The following is a 27,945-nucleotide window of genomic DNA, read 5'->3' as shown; positions in this document are numbered from 1 at the left end:
CATCACGGTCAGTAGGTTGGTGTCTCCCGTTGTGAGTGCAACACTACGATAGTTTGCTCTTCGTCGTCTAAAGGTTTTTATATACTTTTAGAAAGACTAGGAGTTATTACATGATTCATAGGCTTGAAGTAGGTATTGAGGTTTATTTTGTGAGTGTGGGACATCACTTCCGAAACGTTTCGGAATAAAGTTGTCTAACTGTTGCATATGTGTCTTACCTAACAACCTGTCGGTATTGTATACCATTTTGATGTACATCACGGGGTTACTGGACGTGAAGCTTCGTTGTTAACTACTGACATGGTATAAACCTTGGTAATAAATACCGACAAGTTGGTTTAGAAAGACATGTAAGCAAACACTACATATTAGAAAACGTTTCGGTCCTGGGACCTTGATCACTTCCTGATCAAGGTGTGATCAAGGTCCCAGGACCAAAACGTTTTCTAATAAATATGTCAGTGTTTGCTTACGTGTCTTTCTAAACCAACTACTGACTTATACACTGAACATATGTATGAGATTTGTCTCAGGTTTCTCAATATCTGAGATAGTTGTTGCTGGGTGTAGTAACTGGTAAGACAATAAGTCGACTCTAACATTCTACAGACAAATTAGACAGATGTGCAACATTTGGGTAGCTTTAATGAGGAAATGTTTCGCTACACAGTGGCTTCATCAGTCCATACAAAGGAGAATGGTGAAGAACAGGAGGTGTGATCAGTCCATCAAGATTGATGGACTGACCACATCGACTCAAGGCTGAGGGACTGAATACCTCAAACACCTCCTGTTGTTCACCATTCTCCTTGGTATAGACTGATGAAGCCACTGTGTGGCGAAACGTTTCCTCATTAAAGATACCCAAATGTTGCACATGTGTCTAATTTACCAACTTGTCGGTTCTCTGAACCATTCATCAACATTCTACAGACAGGGGCGGATCTACTGTGAAAATAATGAAGTTTAAGCTTCAGGGCCCCTAATCCTGGAGGGGCCCCAGAAGCCACTTTAGTCCACATTGCTTAAAGATTTTTATCTACTGAATGAAAATGGTCTGCGAAGGGGCCCCCATAACAGTTCAAGCTTCAGGGCCCCAAAAACGTAGGTCCGCCACTGGCTACGGGTCCTCCATGGATTTTGAAAGAAAAAAAAAACAAAGGATTTCTGACGAATCGACAGAACAATTCCCGTCATGGGCTTGTGATCAAAGAATTTAATGCTACCCCTCCCTTTCCTCGGATCAAACCTGATTATCTATTCTCCCGAAGCTGTATAACCCCTACGGCCTTAGCGCTTCCCCGTGAATTTAATAATGCCGCCGTCTGTGTATTACCTGGAGTTTACCTGGAGAGAGTTCCGGGGGTCAGCGCCCCCGCGGCCCGGTCTGTGACCAGGCCTCCTAGTGGATCAGAGCCTGATCAACCAGGCTGTTGCTGCTGGCTGCACGCAAACCAACGTACGAGCCACAGCCCGGCTGGTCAGGAACCGACTTTAGGTGCTTGTCCAGTGCCAGCTTGAAGATTGCCAGGGGTAAGATAAGATAAGATTTCGTTCGGATTTTTAACCCCGGAGGATTAGCCACCCAGGATAACCCAAGAAAGTCAGTGCGTCATCGAGGACTGTCTAACTTATTTCCATTGGGGTCCTTAATCTTGTCCCCCAGGATGCGACCCACACCAGTCGACTAACACCCAGGTACCTATTTGCTGCTAGGCGAACAGGACAACAGGTGTAAGGAAACGTGTCGAATGTTTCCACCCGCCGGGAATCGAACCCGGGCCCTCCGTGTGTGAAGCGGGAGCTTTAGCCACCAGGCCACCGGTAATCCCCCTTATGTATGCTGGGAGGCAGTTGAACAGTCTCGGGCCCCTGACACTTATTGTATGGTCTCTTAACGTGCTAGTGACACCCCTGCTTTTCATTGGGGGGATGTTGCATCGTCTGCCAAGTCTTTTGCTTTCGTAGTGAGTGATTTTCGTGTGCAAGTTCGGTACTAGTCCCTCTAGGATTTTCCAGGTGTATATAATCATGTATCTCTCCCGCCTGCGTTCCAGGGAATACAGGTTTAGGAACCTCAAGCGCTCCCAGTAATTGAGGTGCTTTATCTCCGTTATGCGCGCCGTGAAGGTTCTCTGTACATTTTCTAGGTCAGCAATTTCACCTGCCTTGAAAGGTGCTGTTAGTGTGCAGCAATATTCCAGCCTAGATAGAGCAAATGACCTGAAGAGTGTCATCATGGGCTTGGCCTCCTTAGTTTTGAAGGTTCTCATTATCCATCCTGTCATTTTTCTAGCAGATGCGATTGATACAATGTTATGGTCCTTGAAGGTGAGATCCTCCGACATGATCACTCCCAGGTCTTTGACGTTGGTGTTTCGCTCTATTTTGTGGCCAGAATTTGTTTTGTACTCTGATGAAGATTTAATTTCCTCGTGTTTACCATATCTGAGTAATTGAAATTTCTCATCGTTGAACTTCATATTGTTTTCTGCAGCCCACTGAAAGATTTGGTTGATGTCCGCCTGGAGCCTTGCAGTGTCTGCAATGGAAGACACTGTCATGCAGATTCGGGTGTCATCTGCAAAGGAAGACACGGTGCTGTGGCTGACATCCTTGTCTATGTCGGATATGAGGATGAGGAACAAGATGGGAGCGAGTACTGTGCCTTGTGGAACAGAGCTTTTCACCGTAGCTGCCTCGGACTTTACTCTGTTGACGACTACTCTCTGTGTTCTGTTAGTGAGGAAATTATAGATCCATCGACCGACTTTTCCTGTTATTCCTTTAGCACGCATTTTGTGCGCTATTACGCCATGGTCACACTTGTCGAACGCTTTTGCAAAGTCTGTATATATTACATCTGCATTCTTTTTGTCTTCTAGTGCATTTAGGACCTTGTCGTAGTGATCCAATAGTTGAGACAGACAGGAGCGACCTGTTCTAAACCCATGTTGCCTTGGGTTGTGTAATTGATGGGTTTCTAGATGGGTGGTGATCTTGCTTCTTAGGACCCTTTCAAAGATTTTTATGATATGGGATGTTAGTGCTATCGGTCTGTAGTTCTTTGCTGTTGCTTTACTGCCCCCTTTGTGGAGTGGGGCTATGTCTGTTGTTTTTAGTAACTGTGGGACGACCCCCGTGTCCATGCTCCCTCTCCATAGGATGGAAAAGGCTCGTGATAGGGGCTTCTTGCAGTTCTTGATGAACACGGAGTTCCATGAGTCTGGCCCTGGGGCAGAGTGCATGGGTATGTCATTTATCGCCTGTTCGAAGTCGTTTGGCGTCAGGATAACATCGGATAGGCTTGTGTTAACCAAATTTTGTGGCTCTCTCATAAAAGATTAGTTTTGATCTTCGACTCTCAGTCTGGTTAGCGGCTTGCTAAAAACTGAGTCATATTGGGACTTGAGTAGCTCACTCATTTCCTTGCTGTCATCTGTGTAGGACCCATCTTGTTTAAGTAGGGGCCCAATACTGGACGTTGTTCTCGACTTCGATTTGGCATAGGAGAAAAAATACTTAGGGAGCATTTGATATTTAGTTTTTTTTTTTATGAATTCGATTAAAAAGTTGATGTTTGATTTCGGTAGGTGATTATGTTGTATCATGACAGTGCTACGAGGTAGTTATAAGTGTAGCTTAAGAGGCACGTAAGTTCTCCTGTCTTCTAATAACATGTTCGTTTTTCCACTATAATCTACCTTGTCTATAATTACTATCGCAATTGCTTTGTCTGCACAAGTCTGTGTTGTGCACAAGTCTGTGTTGTGCACAAGTCTGACCTTTGCTCAGACTTGTGCAACACAATTTTCCTCAAAGATCTGTAAAGTTATACCATGAATTAAAGAAAGATCCTGGACTTCATCTTACGAAAAGACACAGCAAATGCGATAGTAATTATAGACACGAAGATGTCTATTAGTAGACACGAAGATGTTATTAGTAGACAGGGGCGCTCAGGCGCCACTTGAGGTGGGTGATACATGACACATCAAACTACATCAGCAAACAGATAGACGGAGGATTATTTATATAGTGTTTGACCTTACAAATGTTTACAAGTGACGGATAATTTAATGCACTCCAATAATTGCTTCAAGTGAGGCGCTGCGCACACAAGAGATGGAAAAAGAGACGTGTATAACAAGGAGAACTGTATATATGATGTTTTACCTGTAAGAGGGTTTTATCATGTACCTGATAAAGCCTCTTGTAAGTGCAACGTCGTATTTAATAAATGATTTGCTTTTCTTTTTTCTTTCTTTTTTTTTTTTTTGGTACCAGTCCCACTCATTGCCACTTGCATAAACTTTTTATTTTTACCCAGCCCTAAAGTGTACCCTGCCCCTTTCCAGTGTTAAGAGCGATATTGTTAACTGCGTAATGATATCTAGTAACTCATAAGTCTATCTCAAAGCTTATCAGTGCTGGTTCAGACGGAGTCACCACCAATATGGCTGACAAGTGAAACTCGGCTGGCTTCAGCCACATGACAGCAAGACCTCAATACCTAGGCCTCATGAGACTACTAAACCTCAATTCCTAGTCCTATATGGACTGATATTCGCTAGGCTTATGTGGGCTTAAAATTGATTAGACTTGTCTGGATCTAACACCTCAAGGAAGGTAGGTTAATTGATTCCGGCGAGGGGGCTCTTGTTCCAAGAAATCGGACGTGGCCTCCCCTTCTTTGGATCAAGCCTGAGTGCCTCCCATTCTCCCAGACGTTTAATGATTCCTGCGAGTTCAGCGCTTCCTTCCCATGAATAATATAATTGTATAGACCTGAAACTCGCTGGGGTTGTCGGACCTGAAAGTTGTTAGGCTACTGTTGAATCAAAGATATTAGATCAGTGTGGATCTGAAACTTGCAAAGCCAGACTGGTTTGTATCAGATGTATAGAACCTGAAACTTGCTACGCTTGTATGGATAGTTATTATACCATTGTAGACCAGAGAGATGCTAGGCTTGCGTGGATAGGCCAGGCTTGTGTGGATAGTTATTCTACCAGTGTAGACCAGAAAGATGCCAGGCTTGTGTAGACTGAGTTATTCTACCAATGTAGACCAGAAAGATGCCAGTCTTGTGCATAATATATTAAAGAGTGGCTGTTTATCAAGGTTGAAGGTTGTAGTGATGCCACCTCAGACGCACCTCCACAACAACATCCCAACATGGATCCAACAAAACCAGAAGTTCTTCCTTCCGCCAGTCTGCAACAAGATGATGTAAGTTTAGTGCAACTTTTATTGTTTAATGAGTAACATATATAATGCATTATTCAGAATTGCACTGCATAATACTTTCAAATTTGTTCTGTAATTAAAACACGCAAATGTCTTCCAAATACCGTTCGTTCATTTCTGCCTGACCTAACATAGTACGATAATTTATCATGGTTTTCTTAATTACGTTAGTTTCGTTGCAATTTGGTTAGGTTAAATTAACAAAGTAGCAATGAGTAGCAGGGGTGTGCCAGGGTAGCAGAATGAGTGGCAGGGGTGTGCCAGGGTAGCAGAGTGGTAGGGGTGTGCCAGGGTAGCAGAGTGGCAAGGGTGTGCCAGGGTAGCAGAGTGGCAGGGGTGTGCCAGGGTAGCAGAGTGGCAGGGGTGTGCCAGGGTAAGAGAATGAGTGGCAGGGGTGTGCCAGAGTAGGAGAGTGTTGCAGGGGTGTGTGAGGGTAGTAGAGTGGCAGGGGTGTACCAGGGTATCAGAGTGAGCGGCAGGGCTGTGCTAGAGTAGGAAAGTGAGTGGCAAGGGTGTGCCGGGGTAGCAGAGTAGCATGGATGTGCCAGGGTATCAGAGTGAGTGGCAGGGGTGTGCCAGAGTAGGAAAGTGAGTGGTAGGAGTGTGCCAGGGATGTACCAGGGTATCAGAGTGAGTGGCAGGGGTATTCCAGAGTAGGAGAGTGAGTGGCAAGGGTGTTCCAGAGTAGGAGAGTGAGTGGCAGGAGTGTACCAGGGTAGCAGAGTGGCAGGGGTGTACCAGGGTATAAGTGTGAGTGGCAGGGGTGTGCCAGAGTAGGAGAGTGAGTGGAAGGGGTGTGCCAGAGTAGGAGAGTGAGTGGCAGGAGTGTGCCAGAGTAGGAGAGTGAGTGGCAGGAGTGTGCCAGAGTAGGAGAGTGAGTGACAGGGGTGTGCTAGGGTAGGAGAGTGAGTGGCAGGGGTGTGCCAGGGTAGCAGAGTGGCAGGGGTGTACCAGGGTATCAGATTGAGTGGCAGGGGTGTGCCAGAGTAGGAGAGTGAGTGACAGGGGTATGCTAGGGTAGGAGAGTGAGTGGCAGGGGTGTGCCAGGGTAGCAGAGTGGCAGGGGTGTACCAGGGTATCAGATTGAGTGGCAGGGGTGTGCCAGAGTAGGAGAGTGAGTGACAGGGGTGTGCTAGGGTAGGAGAGTGAGTGGCAGGGGTGTGCCAGGGTAGCAGAGTGAGTGGCAGGGGTGTGCCAAAGTAGGAGAGTGAGTGACAGGGGTGTGCTAGGGTAGGAGAGTGAGTGGCAGGGGTGTGCCAGGGTAGCAGAGTGAGCGGTACACACACACCACTCTCTCTCTCTGTCTTTTTTTTTTACACAGGGTTTGACAAGGTTAGGTTAAGGATCCCTAGCTTTATTGACAAGCTATTTACAGGTTAAGGATTCCTAACTTTATTGACAAGCTAAGAGCTGTTACCTACATCAGCTCATTTGAAAGCATTTTTATTGTTATGAGACATACAAGTAGGGAACAGGATGAAGTTGGAGCCATCTGTGGGCCACCATTTTCATTTGATCAACTGACTTTATCTCGTTGACATCTCTCTCTCTCTCTCTCTCTCTCTCTCTCTCTCTCTCTCTCTCTCTCTCTCTCTCTCTCTCTCTCTCTCTCTCTCTCTCTCTCTCTCTCTCTCTCTCTCTCTCTCTCTCTCTCTCTCTCTCGTGTGATATCTCACAATAACTATCAGTATTTATCTTATCCTAAAGTCAGTCTGCTGAAGTTAGCTCCTCACTCGCCCTTCAAGGGAAACCAGTACCTTGATGTTTCCTGAAGGGCTCTTGAACTGTGGAAATTAGGAGCTGGAGGAATAACTCTTATCGGTTTAGTGCTTTCCCATCGATAATATAATAATGATACGATTCTCATTAGGTTAATATGGATTTTAGTATTATTATTGCTATCATTATTTTATTATTATTATTATTATTATTTTATTCTTATTATATTATTATTTATTATTTTATTAGTAGTAGTAGTAGTAGCAGCAGTACATTCATAGGGGCGCGTTAAACCCTTAGGGGTTTATGCAACCCCCTGTGTTAATGAGAGACATGTTTGAATCAAAGGAAGGGGCCGGTAGGTCCAAGTCTTGTATCAAGAGCTCCAGCTCTCGTCCCTTGAGGGAGGTCTATCTGCAGGTTTAGCCAGGGAAGCTTTAGCTCGATCCATGGCACTATAAATTATTTTGCCATCCCAGTTTCAAAGAGGAAGAAAGTTGGTACTTAAGTAAAAGGACACAAGTGCAGCTAATGTGACATTTTATTGTGGCAACGTTTCGCTCTCCAGGAACTTGACAAAGCTCCTTTTACTTAACATGTAATTCTACCAACGTTAATGCAAAGTTGGTACTAGTTGGTCGAGGTGTGTGGGTGGAGGGTGGGTATTAATAGGGGGGGGGATATAAACAAAGTCTTGAGGATGTCCGTCCAGGAGAGAACCCACAATAATGGATTCAAAGTGGATAGGTTTGCATTTAGAAGGGATATAGGAGAGTATTGGTTTGGAAATAGGGTTGTTGATGAGTGGAGCAGTCTGCCTAGTAGGGTCATTGAGGCTAAATCCATGGGTAGTTTCAAGTTTAGGTTGGATAAATACATGAGTGAGAGGGGTTGGATTTGAGTGGGACATGCACGTAAGTTAGTAGATTTTTCAGAGCTTATTGATAATTTATCAACTTGTCGGTTCTCTGATCCATTCATCCCAGAGCTTATTTTTAGGGTAGTACTGGAAGTGGGTTGGGTAAGTATTCTGTTAGTGGGTTGGATTTATGAAGGCCCTGCCCATTATGGGCCTACAGGCCTGCTGCAATGTTCCTCCTTATGTTCTTATGTTCACAATATCGTGTTTCCCAAAAAAGATATATACGCCAATAACCCGCACATAGGCAGAGTTTATGACGACGTTCGGTCAGACTTGGACCATTTACATTTTACAAAGTCACACTGTGTGACTTTGTAAATGGTCCAAGTCGGACCGAAACTTTATCATAAGCTTCTCTCTTCTATGTGCGGGTTATTTGTGTATTGTTCCAGACACGGTATTGAGTCTTATTGTTCTTAAAGAATATATATACCGTGATATGTATGTTTTTCAGTGTATATATGTGGTGAAAGTTTACTTTAATATTTATATTGGGGGATTATATTCTTAACTGGTAGGTTCGGCGCAGCTTTAATGACCCTCGTTTAGTTGATATGCTGTAAACCCCATTAACCCTGACTCAGGCATGGCGACGGGCAGCTGAAGGTATTTTACGTAGGCGGTCCCAACATGAGGAAGGACTTCCACATCGAGGAAGGAGAGGAATTGTTCTACATGGTGAAAGGTGACATGAAGCTCGTCACCTTACAGAACGGCTCCTTCAAGGACGTCGTCATCAAGGAGGGAGAGGTGAGATGTATGTCAACCAGGTGAGATCAGAGACACAAGTGGAGCAGAATGTCTTCAAAGCGAAGGGATGTAATCAAGCATCACAGCCACTCGGTGTTATAGAACTGTTTTGCCCCTTATCTTGAAACTGAGAGTAAAATGTAATATTTTTTGGGGAGTTCTGTTGATGATCTGAAACCATACTGAACATCAAAGATCCTCCTTCTCACTGTCTCTATACGTTGGTTTGGTGTCACAGTAACTTGGTTGTGTCGAAATACCGTGCATGTGTTTCTAGTGTATACTCTCGATGTGTTCTCAATAGTAAGTCATATGTCTCTGGTGCAAGTGTACGCTGCCATTTAGTGTAGACTCATAACAGAGTAAGCTTTTGCTGAAACAACCTTTCGCTCTGTGTAGAACTTGATCAAGTTATGACTGGGTAAAGTTCTACACAAACTGAAACGTAGTTAACATTTGGTTGCAACATACCTTAACTTCACTATTGTGGGGAATGCGCTGTTTGGATCCTACACGTTTCCCCTCCCGCATTATTATAAGTTAGGTGTTTCCCCACAAGTTTAAGTCGTTTATGAGGTCATATATGGTCCGGCAGGTGTTCCAGTTGCCCGGGAAGATCCCACACTCACCACAGCGTTACACTGACACCGTCGGTCTGGTTATTGAGCGAGAGAGAATGAAGACTGAGCTGGACTGTCTCAGGTAGACATATATTACCTTAATATACTGCTATACCCTTCCTTCCTTTCCCCATCAGACAACCCGTTAGAATTTCGATCCCCTTTTCATTTCCCCATGATTTCCTATCTCAGCATTGCTGAAATAGAGTTTTACATTGATCCCTATTTTAGGAATTGAAGTATCGTTCATTGCTGGATGAAAACGTTAACATGCACGTTAAGTTATGTAGGATTCGTTAGGAAATAGAATAATTGTTTCCTGACGGCGGTCTTAGTCACATGATGACCCGCCACTGGAGGTTTTGGTCATCTAACCGAGGCCTTCCGCTGGCTTACCGATCCACCCCCTTTAAAATATTAAGGTTGTAAGTACAACCACAAGAGTATAGTTTACATGCATTCTCAATGACCCTCGTGTAGCCGATAGTTTTTTTAAACTTTAGACACAATGAAGCAGCAACCACCAAGCATTCCCACTACGTAATCCCTTGTATATAAATGGTTCAGAGAACCGACAAGTTGATAAATTAGACACATATGCAACATTTGGGTATCTTTAGTGAGGAAACGTTTCGCCACACAGTGACTTCATCAGTCCAGTACAAATAAGCATGGTGAAAATAAGGAGTTTGAGGTAATCAGCCCTAGAGTCGATATAATCAGTCCATCAATCTTGAAAAGATACCCAAGTGTTACACGTAACACATGTGTCTAATTTATCAGCGTAATCCCATGTACCGCTAAAGTCTCTTAGTAAGTTTCCCTCCCTGACATAAACATTGTGTTTGACCAACGTGTGATCACCAGGTATTATGTGGAGGGGACGCAGGAGCCTCTGTTCGAGCGATGGTTCTATTGTGAAGACCTGGGAACCCAGCTCCAACCAGTTATCCAGGAGTTCTTCAACTCCGAGCAACACAAGACAGGCAAACCCATTCCTGGTCAGTCTTAAGATCCATTAATTATTCTGTCTGTCTGTCTGTCTGTCTGTCTGTCTCTCTCTCTCTCTCTCTCTCTCTCTCTCTCTCTCTCTCTCTCTCTCTCTCTCTCTCTCTCTCTCTCTCTCTCTCTCTCTCTCCAGAGAGAGGATGGCTTGGTAATCGATTAAAAAGTTATTGGTGCCACAAGTGAAAGTCACTTATGACTGATGTAATAAACGGAACTGCTGCTCTCGTAGTGCCAGGTGTAACAGTGCCACCAGTCACTTTAATGGTGCCAGGGTTAGGTGTAGCAGTGCCACCAGTCACCATCGTGGTGCCAGGGTCAGGTGTAGCAGTGCCACCAGTCACCATCGTGATGCCAGGGTCAGGTGTTGCAGTGCCACCAGTCACCACTGTAGTGCCAGGGTCAGGTGTAGAAGTGCCATCAGTCACCGTCGTGATGCCAGGGTCAGGTGTAGCAGTGCCACCAGTCACCGTCGTGATGCCAGGGTCAGATGTAGCAGGGCCACCAGTCACCGCCGTGATGCCAGAGTCAGGTGTAGCAGTGCCACCAGTCACCGTCGTGATGTCAGGGTCAGGTGTAGCAGTGCCAACAGTCACCGTCGTGATGTTAGGGTCAGGTGTAGCAGTGCCACCAGTCCCCGTCGTGGTGACGGGGTCAATATGTAATACCAGGGCAAGGCGGGACCAGCATGTAACACCAGGGTTGGACGGGGCCAGCATGTAACACCAGGGCTGGACGGGGCCAGCATGTAACACCAGGGCTGGACGGGGCCAGCATGTAACACCAGGGCTGGACGGGGCCAGCATGTGACACCAGGGCTGGACGGGGGCGGCATCAGGATGTCAAGTTGAGAAGTGTAAAATTTCGCGTCTTGCTCCTGGAGAGTAAGTGTGCGGTGAGTTTTACCAGTGTATACATTCGCTTCACTAAAGAACAAAAAGGCACAATACCGTGACTGGAACAATACATAAACTACCACTATTACTACTTCCACTACCAGTCTTACCACTACCACTACTTTTTTTCCTCTCTTGGTCCCATCCCCGTTCCCCCTCACCTATATATACTGGCTCTCTCATTCTTTTGTGTTAGTATGACTTTGTAAATGGTCCACGTCGGACCAACATGTCATCGTAAGCTTCTCTCTCGTATGTGCAGGTCATTTGTGGATATTTACGTCACTGTTCTATAGTGTCGGTGACTAGGAAAGTACTGCTTCAGAACGCCTTCATGTTGCCCTCTTATTAACATAATGCATCAGCTGTACTTTTTCCTCGTACTACGATGTGAGAGTTCAGGGTATGATTCCTGGTATCCTTCATTAACCCTCGAAATATTAGTTAAATACTTTGTTACGTTCACGAAAGAGTGAAATGTTAGTTTCCTTGACAGGCTTCAAGGACATACGAATTATTCCTTACACTGTGTTATGAATTTCTTGTGGTCAGATGTACACCATCAGTGTGGGATGGTGGAGGTTGTGTCAGCGGTCTATGATCGCGTACAATCTATCGGGATATACATACTACCCGATTTGTTAATGTATATGTGTACTCGTGTCAGGTGCTCCAGCAGGTTAGGTGACACACCTGTAAGCTTTTGTAACAGTACATGGAATAAGGGGAAAAAAAAGGGGGAGAGTATGTACCCACACATAGTTGTGAGTGTGATGTGTTCTGCTTGACAATGATAGGGTAGTACAGCTATTGTAGGTTAATTCATGTGTTTTTTACTTATTTATTTCATGTAATGTCATGTTTTAAATAAAATATAAAAAAAATTATTCCTTACCCTGAATTATGGTGAGCTGACTGAGAGCGTGAAAAGATCGATGCGTGCTTCGTAGTTCAATGGTAGTGGGTTCACCTCACAACCGAAGGACCCGGGTTCATGTCTGAGCGAGACGGAACGATATGAGCAAATCTCTTGCCATTTATTTGTTTTTAATATAATATTTATTTTAATTTTAACGTTTTCTGCCCCTGTTCCCCTTGCAGTATATATATACTTAGGATTTAATCGGCCGTTGTGGTTCGCGTACTAGAAAAGGGCCTAAGAATCCAAGTTGAATTACCCTGGGTTATTAACCTAGTGTCTTCTTTTTTTAATCAAACTATAAATTTAGTGATCTTTTTCCCCAGGGACCATCTCTGATAACCCGCCGTGGCTGCATGATACCGTCAGGAAAGTAGAGGAGCCATTCTCACTTGCCAAGTGGCTGAACAAACATCGTGCTGAGGTATGTTCACTGCCTCACTTCCGTCCTTCAACTCTCCTTCTTATATATCCTCCCATTCCTAATAAGTAATGTGAGACACATGTAGCATACATCCGCCTACTACACGGAATAAAAACACCTGCGTAAGATCGTTGATGGTAGTTGAGGTGTTAGTAGCTACATTTACTTTATAATTTGAGAGTTCCAGTAATGTTGCTAGCAACAATGCTACACTGGAGCATGTGCTTCCATGCAGCATTGTTGTTATCAATATCTCCTGTGTTTCAGTTGTGAATGTGGTAACTATCAAACTCCGTTACCATCAAGGATTTTCGAAGGAAATATCCACTAAAGTCACCGAATTCATCACAGGTGTTTATGTTATTTCATGTGGCTGATGCGACAAGGTTTATGTAGGTAAAATATCGAAGAACCTTGAGCAACGTTTGAAAGAGCACAAGTATGCATGTAGTTGAGATAACTTTAACAACACCTTCGTCTTACTTCAAACTTCCCTGGGATCCCTCACGAGCGGGATGAAACCAGACTGATCATTAAAGACCAGGTTGTGGTGTCTGCAGTTACCGTTGATTGTCACGTCAAATAACAGTCATGCAGAACACCGATAGTTGAGCATATCCAGTGTCTTGGGTAAACTAATATTAATCAAGTGACGTCAGCCCCTGACATCTCTCCCATAAGCTCTACATCTCACCTTGTCCCACCCACATACAAGTATATTATGTTTTTCTGTCTTTGTATTGAACTGACAAACCTCTCTAAACTACGTTCAAAGTGTTATGGTATTGCACTGTTTACATAGTTGCCAGTATTTGATATCATCTTTAATCTGAGTTGACCATATTTGGACATATTTTTAATAGCAATTAATTCTTCTAAAAACACCATTGACTTACGACTTGCAGATACAGCAGGAGGGACAGAAACGGGTTTTTGATCTGAGTTACCAGAGCGACGTGGTAGTGCTGGGGCGCGGGGCACACGACTACCGTCTAGCTCAGGCCGAGACCTGGCTCTGGCAGCTGGTGAGTAGACTGTATTTCATGAGGCTCTAAAACCTGTAGTCGAGGTGGGATAATAACGTCTGCAAATCGCCTTCTGGTCTCTGTCCAGTGAGGCTGGTGAGTAGTAAGTTTATTTAGGTATACACAAATACAGTTACATAGATTATCATACATACCTTAAGACGCCTATAACAATCGGTGCCATTTACCGGATACCTCACACAAACATCCCAAATTTCAGTGAGAAATTAAAGTCACTAATAACAAACAGACAAATGAATAAGCACCACCTTCTCTTAGCTGGAGACTTCAACATCAACCTTGGCTTACTAGATGATCAGCCTGTAACTGATTTCATCAACAATATGAACAACACACTTCTCATACCAACAATAACTAAACCAACCAGGCTCACTGAGACAAGTGCAACCATAATAGACCACATATGGACCAATATACTAGTCCCCCTTAAATCAGGGATAATCACAGATAGCACTACAGACCACTACCCTACCTTCCTCCTGACAAACATTAGTAAACCACCACTTGAATACAACAAAGTCTCATTTAGACTCCATGACGAGGCCTCAGTAAGGAAGTTCACAGCTGACCTAGAGACTGTTGATTGGCCTACAGAATTCTCCAAGGCCAATGGTATTGATGACTGGACAGACATTTTTCTTAACAAATTACTTAGACTATACAACAAACATTGTCCTATAAAAACAAAACAGATCACAAACAAACGGCTTGGTTGCCCATGGCTAACCAGCACCATTCTGAAATCCATTGACAAGAAACACCAATATGAAAAGCAATATAGACAGGGCTTAATACACAAAGATACTCTTAAACGCTATTCATCAGCTCTCACCAAAGTGATAAAAAAAGCCAAACAACTATACTACTCCAGTAGATTCACAGACACTAGAGGAGATATAAAAAAGTCCTGGAAAACACTCTCTCAGATTCTAGGGACCCACAAACTTAGAAAAACCAAGAATATTGTCCTAACTAAACCTAATGAAACACCACTACATCCCACTGTCACAGCTAACAAGATAAACGACTTCTTCTCAAACATAGGATCTAATCTCGCCAGTAAAATCCCACATACCAATGCCCATGCCAGGGACTACCTAGATGGAAATTTCCCTAATTCCTTCTATCTTGCACCAACTGAGCCCACGGAAGTCATTGAGATCATAAAGTCACTTAAAAATAACTCGGGGAATCTGTCTCGTGTCCCACCATTACTGTACAAGCGAGCGGCCCATGTCCTTTCGCATGCTATTTCATTACTTTTTAACAAGTCAATAGAGACTAGCACCTTCCCGAAACTGCTCAAGATGGCAAGGGTTACACCAGTACACAAAGGTGGTGACCCTACAGACTTAAACAACTATAGGCCAATATCTAACTTACCATTGCTATCCAAAATCTTTGAGAAACTCGTGCACAGGAGACTGTATTCATTTATAACGGCTCAAAACATACTCAACCCCTGCCAGTTTGGATTCAGGAAAAATAAAAGCACTAATGATGCAATCATAAAAATGCTAGATCTGCTTTACACAGCATTGGAAAATAAGGAATATCCACTAGGAATTTTTATTGACCTAAGAAAAGCTTTTGACACAGTAGACCACGACATCCTACTCCACAAACTTGATCACTACGGTATAAGAGGCCATGCGCTTGCTTATTTCAAATCTTACATTACTAATAGGTATCAGTACGTCACCATTAAAGACACAGCATCAGCAACACGGCCACTTGATACTGGAGTTCCGCAGGGAAGTGTCCTTGGTCCCCTGCTCTTCCTCATATACATCAATGACCTTCCAAACGTATCCCAACACCTGAAACCCATTCTCTTTGCTGATGACACGACTTGTGTCATCTCTCACCCTAATCTTGCCACCCTCAACACCATTGTGAATGAGGAGCTGATTAAAATATCGACTTGGATGACAGCCAATAAACTTACGCTTAACACTGACAAAACCTACTATATTATGTTTGGTAGCAGAGCAGGAGATGCACAAATTAACATTAAGATTGACAACACTCTAATTACCAGAAATAATGGGGGAAAATTCCTAGGCTTATACCTTGACAACAACCTGAATTTCAGCACCCATATCCAGCATATATCCAAAAAAGTATCCAAAACGGTTGGGATCCTCTCCAAGATACGATACTACGTGCCGCAAAATGCCCTTCTCACACTATACCACTCACTTATTTATCCATACCTCACCTATGCTGTTTGTGCTTGGGGATCAACTGCAGCAACACACCTAAAGCCAATAATAGCCCAACAAAAAGCTGCAGTAAGAATAATCGCTAAATCCCATCCCTGGCAACACACCCCCCCCACTCTTCATAGATCTAAACTTACTCCCAGTTCAGTACATCCACACTTACTACTGTGCAATCTACATCTACAGGGCCTTAAACTCTAATATCAACCTTGACCTAAAACGCATCTCTACGACATTCCCCGTGTCCGACTAAACCTTTACAAAAATTCAATGTATGTCAAAGGCCCTAAAATCTGGAATACCCTACCTGAGAACTCTAGAACTGCAGACACATTCATCACCTTCAAAACTACCATTAGAAAACATCTTATCTCCCTGATACACCCCGTCAACTAACTACACGAATACCACCTGGTGGTTCACACTTACACTCACTCACTCATTCGACCATAAACAGAAATATTAATCTCAGTCTTAAAATAATGAATCCTGTGATACTCCAATACTGAAACTATGTACTGTGCCAAAACAAAAGCATTCACATTGCTAAACTCACAAACTAGTATTTAGTCACTTAGCCATAATACCAACTTACCTCATAATTTGTAATATTTTACAATTAAGAATAAAACTAAGTATGCCCGAAATGCCTAGCCATGCTAAGCGTTCTAGTGGTACACTCTGTAATCACAATTTTACTACATGTAAACCAAACAATAACCAAATTTCTGTAAACTCAGCATTGTAATCCTTATAGAGAATAAACTTTGAATTTGAATTTGAATTGAATGGTGCCCCGTGGCCTGGTGGTAAAAGCTCTCGCTTCACACGGTGAGGGTCCTGGTTCGATTTCCGGCGAAGGGGTGGAAACATTCAGTGTTTCCTTTCACCGGTTGTTTATGTTCACCCATCAGTAAAATGGGTACCTGGGTGTTAGTCAACTGGTGTGGGTCGCATCCTGGCACAAAGCTGATCTAATTTGCCCGAAATGCTCTGCATAATTATTTATTATTATTAAAGATTCGCCGGTATTCTCCCGGCCCGGGCCTTTTCCAAGTGGTGGCCCGGCCTTGGCTCCCTCTTTAGGGAGTATCTGAGACCTAAGTCTCCCATGGGAGGAGGTACAAGTACCTCCTCATCTTTGAGACCAATTGAACCCAGGCCTAGCCACAAGCTAGGCCTCTCTGGTCTGCCATCCCCGCCCCAGAGGGCCTAATGGGAATGACAGGCTTGTGAGCTACAAGCTCGGGCTCAGGCACCTACCCTACCCTAGAAGGGCTGGCCATGGTGTCGATGCTCTGTATAACATTGGGCTTTCCATAGTAGCATGTCCTTCAAATTCAAATTCAAATTCAAAGTTTATTCTCTATAAGGATTACAATGCTGAGTTTACAGAATTTGGTTATTGTATTGTTTACATGTAGTAAAATAATAATTACAGAGTGTACCACTGGAACACCTAGCATGGCTAGGCATTTCGGGCAGACTTAAATTAAAGTTTAAAATATTACAAAATTATGAGGTAAGTTGGTATTATGGCTAAGTGACTAAATACTAGTTTGTGAGTTTAGCAATGTGAATGCTTTTGTTTTGGCACTATACAGAGTTTCAGTATTGGAGTATCACAGGCCAACTTATGACTAGTTAAGATTCATTATTTTGAGACTGAGATTGATATTTCTGTTTATGGTCAAATGGGTGAGTGAGTGTAAGTGTTAACCACCAGGTGGTATTCGTGTAATTAGTTGACAGGGTGTATCAGGGAGATAAGATGTTTTCTGATGGTAGTTTTGAAGGTGATGAATGTGTCTGCAGTTTTAGAATTTTCAGGTAGGGTTTTCCAGATTTTAGGGCCTTTGACATACATTGAATTTTTGTAAAGGTTTAGTCGGACACGGGGAATGTCATAGAGATGTTTGTGTCTGGTATTGTGCCTGTGGGTTCTGTCGCAACTATCAAGAAAGCGTTTTAGGTCAAGGTTAATATTGGAATTTAAGGTCCTGTAGATGTAGATTGCACAGTATTAAGTGTGGATGTACTGAACAGGGAGTAAGTTTAGATCTATGAAGAGTGGGGGGAGGGTGTTGCCAGGGATGGGATTTAGTGATTATTCTTACTGCGGCTTTTTGTTGGGTTATTATTGGCTTTAGGTGTGTTGCTGCAGTTGAACCCCAAGCACATATAGCATAGGTGAGGTATGGATATATAAGTGAATGGTATAGTGTGAGAAGGGCAGTTTGCGGCACGTAGTATCGTATCTTGGAGAGGATCCCAACCGTTTTGGATACTTTTTTGGTTATGTGTTGGATATGGGTGCTGAAGTTCAGGTTGTTGTCGAGGTATAGGCCTAGGAATTTGCCCTCATTATGCCTGGCAATTAGAGTGTTGTCGATCTTAATGTTAATTTGCGCATCTCCTGCTCTGCTACCAAACATAATGTAGTAGGTTTTGTCAGTGTTAAGGGTAAGTTTATTGGCTGTCATCCAAGTCGATATTTTGATCAGCTCCTCATTAACAATGGTGTTGAGGGTGGCAAGATTAGGGTGAGAGATGACATAAGTCGTGTCGTCAGCAAAGAGAATGGGGTTCAGGTGTTGAGATACGTATGGAATATCATTGATGTATATGAGGAAGAGCAGGGGACCAAGGACACTTCCCTGCAGAACTCCAGTATCAAGTGGCTGTGTTGTTGATGCTGTGTCTTCAATGGTGACATACTGATACCTATTAGTAAGGTAAGATTTGAAACATGTAAGCGCATGGCCTCTTATACCATAATGGTCAAGTTTGTGGAGCAGGATGCCGTGGTCTACTGTGTCAAAAGCTTTTCTTAGGTCAATAAAAATTCCTAGTGGATATTCCTTATTTTCCAATGCTGTGTAAAGCAGATCTAGCATTTTTATGATTGCATCGTTAGTGCTTTTATTTTTCCTGAATCCAAATTGGCAGGGGTTGAGTATGTTTTGTGCCGTTATAAATGAATATAGTCTCCTGTTTATCTGGAGAGTTTATCTGGAGAGAGTTCTGGGGGTCAACGCCCCCGCGGCCCGGTCTGTGACCAGGCCTCCTTAGGTCAGTGTCCCAGGATGCGACCCACACCAGTCGACTAACACCCAGGTACCCATTTTACTGATGGGGAACATAGACAACAGGTGGAAAGAAACACGTCCAGTGTTTCTACTCTGGCTGGGAATCGAACCCAGGCCCTCACCGTGTGAAGCGAGAGCGTTAACCACCAGGCCACCACGAGTTTCTCAAAGATTTTGGATAGCAATGGTAAGTTTGATATTGGCCTATAGTTGTTTAAATCTGTAGGGTCACCACCTTTATGTATTGGTGTAACCCCTGCCGCCTTGAGTAGTTTCGGGAAGGTGCTAGTTTCTAGTGACTTGTTAAAAAGTAATGAGATAGCATGCGAGAGGACATGGGCCGCTCTCTTGTACAATAATGGTGGGACATGAGACAGATTCCCTGAGTTATTTTTAAGTGACTTTATAATCTCGGTGACTTCCATGGGCTCAGTTGGAGCAAGATAGAAGGAATTTGGGAAATTCCCATCTAGGTAGTCCCCGGCATGGGCATTGGTGCGTGGGATTTTATTGGCGAGATTAGAATCTATGGTTGAGAAGAAGTGGTTTATCTTGTTAGCTGTGTCAGTGGGATGCAGTGGTGTTTCATTAGGTTTAGTTAGGGCAATATTCTTGTTTTTTTTCAGTTTTTGGGTCCCTAGAATCTGAGAGAGTGTTTTCCATGTCTTTTTTATATCTCCTCTTGTGTCAGTGAATCTACTGGAGTAGTATAGTTGTTTGGCTTTCTTTATTACTTTGGTGAGGACTGATGAATAGTGTTTAAGAATATTTTTGTGTATTAAGCCCTGTCTATATTGCTTTTCATATTGGTGTTTCTTATCAATGGATTTCAGAATGGTGCTGGTTAGCCATGGGCAACCAAGCCGTTTGTTTGTGATCTGTTTCGTTTTTATAGGACAATGTTTGTTGTATAGTCTAAGTAATTTGTTAAGAAAAATGTCTGTCCAGTCGTCAATACCATTGGCCTTGGAGAATTCTGTAGGCCAGTCAACAGTCTCTAGGTCAGCTGTGAACTTCCTTATTGAGGCCTCATCATGGAGTCTAAATGAAACTTTGTTGTATTCAAGTGGTGGTTCACTAATGTTTGTCAAGAGGAAGGTAGGGTAGTGGTCTGTAGTGCTATCTGTGATTATCTCTGATTTAAGGGGGGCTAGTATATTGGTCCATATGTGGTCTATTATGGTTGCACTCGTTTCAGTGAGCCTGGTTGGTTTAGTTATTGTTGGTATGAGAAGTGTGTTGTTCATATTGTTGATGAAATCAGTTACAGGCTGATCATCTAGTAGGCCAAGGTTGATGTTGAAGTCTCCAGCTAAGAGAAGGTGGTGCTTATTCATTTGTCTGTTTGTTATTAGTGCCTTTAGTTTCTCACTGAAATTTGGGATGTTTGTGTGGGGTATCCGGTAAATGGCACCGATTGTTATAGGCGTCTTAAGGTTTTTTACAGTAAAATTAGCAAAAATGTATTCTCCATATTCATCACTAAAGCAAGTGGTGCTAATACAAGATAATTGGTTAGAGTAATAGATTGCAATACCACCCCCAACTTGGTGTGGTCTGCAGTTGTGGATTGCTATGTATCCTGGTAGAGGGTAGATATCTATTATGTCCTGCTTAAGCCAGGTCTCAGTAAGAATAATGCAGGAGAAGGGTGTCTTTAGTGATTCAAGGAGTGCCAGGAGGTCATCATAGTGTTTGCTTAAGGACCTGATGTTGTAGTTAAGTACTGATAGACTTTTAGCATTGTTTAGGATAGTGCTGGCTTGTGATGCTGTGTAGTAAAGGCAGTTACTTTCCAATAGGTTTTGATTGTGTGTCAGATTATGGAGGTTTAGATCAGGGTCAACGTGATCAATCATCTTCTAGGTTTAAATTATGGTTATTTATATCCTGAGTTGTGGGTTGAGTTTTAGTACTGATATCTGTAGTGGTGGGAAGTTTGGACAAGTATATAGCTATAGCATTTTGGTCATGTAGAGTATAGTCACTAATACACATAATGGAGTTGGTGTTGTCTATGTGTTGTGCTGGAATGAGCTAAAGTACAACTAGGTATAAACTAATAATATAAAAATACAAATTAAAAATAGCACAAGACTCTCACTTGTAATTGCACTAAGGTCTAATAATGACTTTGGTATAGTCTATGTATTGACCTAGAATGAGCTATAGTACAACTAGGTTTAATCTAATAATATAAAAACACAAATTAAAAATAGCACCAGACTCTCAGTAGTAATTACACTATGGTCTAATATAATGAATTTGGTACTGACTATGTATTGAGCTAGAATGAGCTATAGTACAACTGAGTTTAATCTAATGATATAAAAAAGGCACAAGACTCTCAATTGTAATTGCACTAAGGTCTTATATAAGTTGTTTACAAGAATTAGAGTATAACTAGATTTAAGTTGACAAGATAAAATATGCAAGTTAAGGTAGCAAAATAATAAAAAAAGTAGAAAAAAAAATATATGAGGTAGTTGGTACTAGTTAGCAAAAGATGGTTAAGGGCCTTGAACAATAATATAATTGAAATATACACTAATTGCACACACAATATAGTCACTAAGATATGAAAACAATCTTAGAATAGGACTTGTAATATAAACTTATAATATAAAAATACAAATTGAAATGGTACTTGCAATTGCACTAGAGTCTGGTATAGGTTGTTGACAAGATCAGGAGTATAACTAGATTTAAATTGACAAAATAAAATTCACAAATTAAAGTACCAAAAGAATAATAAGTAAAAAATAACAATGGCAATGTCTTGGTTATAATATGATAGTAAGATGGTAGACAGGTACACAGGTACACAGGTACAAAGGATAATATAAAGGTTGGAGATGAATATACAAACTTGGAAATTTGGCAACAAAATGTTATGGAAAGTATAAAATAATGATTAATGTACAAAAGTAAAATTGACTGGTAGTAAATATGGTGTTTAATAAAATTTTAGTAAGTAATAATGATTACAAAATAAGTGAAAAAGTAATGTTTATTTCTTTCAAAATTGCACTGGTAGTTATACGTGAGGTTATTTGGCAGTACAAGGTAATTAAGAGTACTCTAAGATAGTAAATGTGGTATTAAAACTGGTTAAGGTAATTAGACAAGTAATGGTTATTAAATGATGTCAAAAATGTTAAGAGTAAATTGTATTGATAGTAAAAATGGTAATTATTAATTTTAGTAAGTAATATCAATTGATAGTATTTAGAAAAAAATAGGTAGTAATATGGACAGAGAAAGTATCGATTCAGCTAATATTTAAGCAAACAATAGTAAATAAGAAAATTAGATAAGGTGACTTATGCTTATTAGTAAAATCACAAAATGAGGTAGTTGATTATTTAATTACTAAGAGATTGTACTACGAGATTTGAACAATAATGGAGCAAAACATACACTACATTACGTAGGCTTTTAGGTTGGACATTTAGTTATTCTCTGTAAGATCAGTATCCCTGAGAAATCGTGATAGATCATTCTCGTTCGTGATTGTGTACAGTTGACCTACATTTGTTTTCCTAACTAGAATTTTCCCATCCCGTGTGAAGCATTGGTGTATTGTGTCATTATTCTCCCGCTTAAGTTTTCTGACTCTATACAGGAGGTTCTGACGTTTTTTGGTAAGACACTCGTTTATGTATACCTCTTTCTTTACTTTAATAAATGCAATTATTAAGTCTTTTTTCCTGTCATGTGAGTGGAATCTAAGCATAACACTTTTTCTATCATGGGATCCTAGTAACCTGGCTTCTTTTATTTCAGACTCAGGTACAATAACACTTGTTTGGTCCTTTATGATCTGTCGAGTAATTTCTTTACTGTTTGTTTGGTTCATATCACTGGGAAAAAGTGGACTGTTAACTATTACTGCGTCCGATAGTTTATCTTGCTCAGTTTTATCTTCTTGGAGAGCAAAGTAGTCACTGAACTTGTTATCTAAGTTGTTCTTCCACTCTTTTACTGCTTCTTCAACCTTTGTATTAAGAGATATTATTTGTTGGGTATGGCTATCTATGACTGTTTGGATGGTCTTGTCACAGTTAGTCATTCCTGGTGTTGATAACTTTTGTTCAAGACTATGCCTGTATGCCATGTATATGTAGTAAATAGATATTATTATTATTATTATTATTATTTTATTATTATTATTATTATTATTACTATTAATTGTAGAGAACCTAGGATAACCCAAAAACGTCAGACTAAGTGAATTATTTCCATTTGGGTCCTTTAGGGGATCTAACCACCACCATTCCTTGCACTGAATGATTTTTTATTCTTATGCATAAGAATTGAATAAAAAAAGGAATGATTACTGTATATTCATTTAATTTTTGCGCAGGAAGGTGAGAGCGAGGTGACTGTAGGTGAGGACACTGTTGTACTGAAGCAGCAGGAATCCCTGCTGGTGCGTGCTGGTGTCCCCTTCCGTCACACCGGCGACGACTCCATCACCCTCTCAGTGGTCATGGATCCTGCTAACAAGGACCGAGGATTCTCCCACCTCAAGAAGCAGCCCAAACCTCTCGAGAAGTAACTCCAAGTTCTCAAGGAGCATCTACAGATTTTCAAGAAGTATCTCCAGGTTCCAAAGTAGTATCTTTAGATTTTCAAGACTTACTTCCTGTTACTCAAAAAAAAAACTGTGTTCTCCACTTTTTATATGAAACTAAGTTCGATATATCAGCATTGTACTGCTCCCATTAAATTTAATATTTACATTGTAGAAACAAGGTTAATATCAGCAATCCAAATTGCTTTGCAATTGTTACCTATAAAGTACACAGAAAAATGGATATTAAAGAAAACGGACGATGGGTAGACTCACGTTAAAAAAAATGCATATTGGACACTAACGCATCACAAAGTGAGACAAAATATGCGTTCCTACGATTTAACTACCGTGGCTGTGGAAAATACTGTATATATTTTCCAGAAATTCAGTATTTATATGATTATAGATGGCCATACTGTATTTAAAAGAATTACATTATGGAAAATGGGAAACTGGACCTGCGTCTGCGCAGACAGGAGACTCGCCATCTTGGTTTTTTAATTTGTATTAAAAACGTTGGTGAATGGGGAAGAATTTTTCGTGCTCTAGAGATTAAAATTGTGTTGACACCTCTCAAATAGGAGGCGAAATTGGTGGATGTGCATTCCTGCATAACTTGAGATATCAGGCGACTGGACAAGACAGCTCCAGGAACCTCAGATAAGTTCTCTAGATTTGTGTATAATTCTGGCCAGCATTATTTTCATAGATTTAGTTAGAGTGAGGTTTTCTGAGTGTGATACACATTAATCTCCAGTCAAATTGGTGAGTGATATTAAGATATATTTTCCTTCTGTTATGTAATTGTGTATATATATAACCATTTATTATTTTTAATATACAGTCCACAAAATTTATATATTTGCCAGTATTCCTGGTTATACATATTTCATTGGTAATTAATAGGTCCAGAGCAACTTGTGGATATGACAGTGGTAGGTATCGAAGGGGGACATTTTTGCGACCTAGGTGTCCCAAATTCCTACTTGTCTATGTAACATTCATAAATAATAATTATCTTTGTTATTTACTGTTATGTACATAATGAGTTACATACAGATAAATGTAATTTTCCACAGTGGCTATAACTTTATAATATACAAGATAATAGCCAACCCCGCTCTTAAGGAGACTTTGATCTAACATAAAGGTAAGCGGGTAAGGCAAAAGCCAAAGCATCGAATTTTAGTTTAAAGTAGCCAGTTATCTTCGAAATGTACGCGTAGATTCTCAGTTTTAAGACAGTCCAGTGCATTCGTGAGATTGCAAGGTGTTGGGAGCAGTGAGAGAAATCATATGTTATGTTGTGAATATCACCAAGATATCCTAGAACAAGGACGGTTAAGATGCTTGAAGAAGAAAATAGTTCAACGGACGAGTGAGTGATGAGTTTATATGCTATGGAGGATAAAGTGTTTTCTGTGAAAGTAGAATAATATGATTTTGTAATTAATCAGAAACAGGTTCCTTTTGAGACTGACAGTGGGGCGTCCACCTCGACTTTATCTAAAGACTGGGTCAAAGCATTAAAAGGACACATTCAACCATGTTCTAGGAAGGTAATTGCATATGATAATTGGAAAATAAACCTTTTGGGAAAGGTTGTTTTGCCGGTACGCTATAATAACTTAGAGGTATCACAAGTGTTCTATGTGGTTCAGTCAAATAATAGTGTATTGTGTGGAAAGAACCTCATGAAAAAGGTAGGGATTTACCTTGCTGGTTTAGATGAATCTTCCAAAATTTACAAACTAGTCACTGCTGAAGAAATGCTTGGTAATTTTAAAGTAGATTCTAGTAAACTTATCTCCAGCATTGTGACCACAATTCATGTGAGAGTGATGTTGTCCCTAAGTTTGTTAAAGCGAGTCCAATACTATTTTTTTTTCCACAAAGAATTGACTGAAGCAGAATTAGAAAAATTAGTACAGAAAGGGATTGTTGAGCCTATTTCCCATAGTATGTACCTTTTGTACCTGTATTAAAAATTGAGTCTAAGTCTGTGAGGATATGTGGGAACTTTAAATATATAAATTAACAGATTCATTGTGAGAGATATCCTCTACCCAGGATTGAAGAATTATTGTCTGTAGTGGGTAATGGTAAGATATTTACAAAATTAGATTTAAAGAATGCCTATTTACAGGTACCTGTAGATAAGAGGAGCCGACAGCTTTTAGTAATTAATACCCACGTGGGAATTTTTAAATGTAAGAATATAAGAGACTACCTTTTGGAATTTCCTCACCTCTTGGTATCTTCCAAAAATTTATTTCACATTTGTTTGTTAGACTGGAAGGGGTAGCATCCTATATGGATGATATAATATGTAATGCCACAGAAGCTGAGCATGATGCCAGACTCAGGCAGGTGTTGAAGATTTTACAAGAGTATATTGTAGTACTGAATAAGAGTAATTCAGTGTTGAATATCTGGGGTGAGATTTCAGGGGAAGGTATTAAGCCTCCTAAGAAGAGTGAGGCTGTTGTAAATTTACCATCCCCTAAGTCCATAGGAGAAGTTCAGTCCTTTGTGGGGATGGTGACATTTAATTCTAAATTAATTAGGGCATTTTTTCCAGAATGGTCTGTAATATACCACTAGATAAAAACTTTGTCAATTCTTGAACATTTCTGAGTGATTTGTCTTTAAATTCATTAATTTTATCGCACTCCAGTACATAATGACGCAGGGTGTGACAGTAGCCCATCTGGTAAAGTTTACATTTCGTTTGGTCTGCATCTGGTAGTGGTGATTTAACCTGCCAAAGATACTTGTAACCCAGCCGGAGCCGGGCAGTAGTGACATCCAAGAGTCGGCTTATTTTGTTGGATGCACCATAGACATGTGGCTCCTCCTGCATGATAGAATGATGATAGATGGACTGACTTGTGTCAATCTCCCTAAGTCTTAAGTCAATAAAGTTCAGTTGAAGTTCTTTTCGTATTATTGTTCTCAAACTGCTAACTGACAACCCAAGATTGTAATCTACTCCCTCTTTGAGAGAGTATAACTTAGCCAATTTATCAGTTCTATCATGCATCTGAAGACCAATGTGAGATGGAATCCACACACCATGTGCACTCTGACTCCACTGTCCACAATCTTACCATACCTGTGTCTGGCTTCTGACACAAGCATGCCACAATTTATACTTAATGAATAACAAAAAAAGGCACAATGACTTGAGAGCATTTATGGATGACAGAGAATCAGTTACAACTGAAATGTCAACCTTAGATACATGGACGCATTTCAGTGTAAGGAGTATGGCAAACAGTTCTGTTTGAAGGGTAGAGGCCCAATTATTGATGCGTGCTCCAATTTCTTTATGAGAGCCATCACTCTGTACGACAACAGCAGCACTACCAGCTGCACCAGTGGATTGCTGTACGGAACCATCAACGTAGATAATTTGTGAGAGAGTGTTCTGGTGCCCAACGTTTTGGGAGAGGTGAACCTTGGATTGAAGGAAAGATTGTGGAGGTATTAAGATTAGGAATTATAAACTGCAACTTAAAGGCTTTAGTAATATGATATGGAAAAGGGATACTGATCAACTCATGCCAAGGTTTAGGAGTGATGGAGAGCAAACACTGATTCCAACAGTACCAAAAGCTGTAAGGAGTTGGTAATTCCTGGCCAGTATAGAAACAGGGCACCTTTATGGCCATAGGAACTACCCACAATAGATAATAGTGGTATTAAACTTTAGTATCAGGTTAGTATTGGAGGAAGACCCTCCTGGGAGGTTTGATGATGACAACAACAATGTGAGAGGAGAGTTTGCACCTCAGGACAACGCCATCCCTCCATATCTCAGGCGTTCCAGAAGAGTAGTCAAACCTCTGGATATGTGGGATTTATAAGTTAGTTTGATAAACTAATCTTGTATTGGAATAATACAACCTGTTTTGATGATATATAATTTAGAAGGGAAGGATTGTGAGATGGGAGCAATGAGAGAATTAAATCCTGTTATATTGTGCATGTCAATCACCTTTTCTTTGATGTTGTTCTTGATTGGGAACTCAGATAGTACAGTTGTTACTGTCACTCTGGCTTTCATTATCCCCCACAATCATAGCAGAAAGTATCCAGTTTAAGGTAAGTGTTAACGCCAGTTCTAGGTAACTTCTCGGATGCTCACATAAAAAAATGTAGACCTCAGATAAATAGCAAAACGAGAATATTTCTAATGACTTTACACTGGTAAGTTTTGACGTTATTGCGTTGTTTACCAGTTCCGGCACCTCATCTGCTATCCTGCTATTATTGAGTTGAATCAGTTCTGTGTAGTTGACTGCAAGTCTGCGTTCCAGGGAAAGTATTATGCCCATAAGTATGGAAAGGCTATGGAAAATCCATTGCCTCTCCCATTAAGTAATCTGTATATGGAGTTTGTGGAGAGTAAACTGTTGAAAGATGTCCTGCCTCACGAAGCCACGTACGGCCGACCTCCATGGATCTGGACACATTTTTACCGAGACTTAACTCGCTT

General features: G+C 41.2%; 1 protein-coding gene across 1 annotated transcript; it reads left to right on the top strand.

Moving 5' to 3' along the window:
• LOC128695112 (3-hydroxyanthranilate 3,4-dioxygenase) lies at window positions 1-27,500 on the top strand. Its single transcript, XM_053785527.2, has 8 exons — window positions 1-73; window positions 5,125-5,232; window positions 8,476-8,641; window positions 9,237-9,343; window positions 10,129-10,262; window positions 12,408-12,505; window positions 13,411-13,530; window positions 23,232-27,500. The coding sequence occupies exons 2-8, from the start codon at window positions 5,141-5,143 to the stop codon at window positions 23,424-23,426; spliced, it is 912 nt and encodes a 303-aa protein (XP_053641502.2). The 5' UTR covers window positions 1-73; window positions 5,125-5,140; the 3' UTR covers window positions 23,427-27,500.
• Window positions 27,501-27,945: the final 445 nt, after the last annotated feature.

The sequence above is a fragment of the Cherax quadricarinatus genome, chromosome 35, assembly GCF_038502225.1.
Source record: "Cherax quadricarinatus isolate ZL_2023a chromosome 35, ASM3850222v1, whole genome shotgun sequence".
NCBI lineage: Eukaryota > Metazoa > Arthropoda > Malacostraca > Decapoda > Parastacidae > Cherax > Cherax quadricarinatus.
The sequence above is the reverse complement of the archived record's forward strand: the minus strand, read 5'-3'. Positions and strand labels throughout refer to the sequence as shown.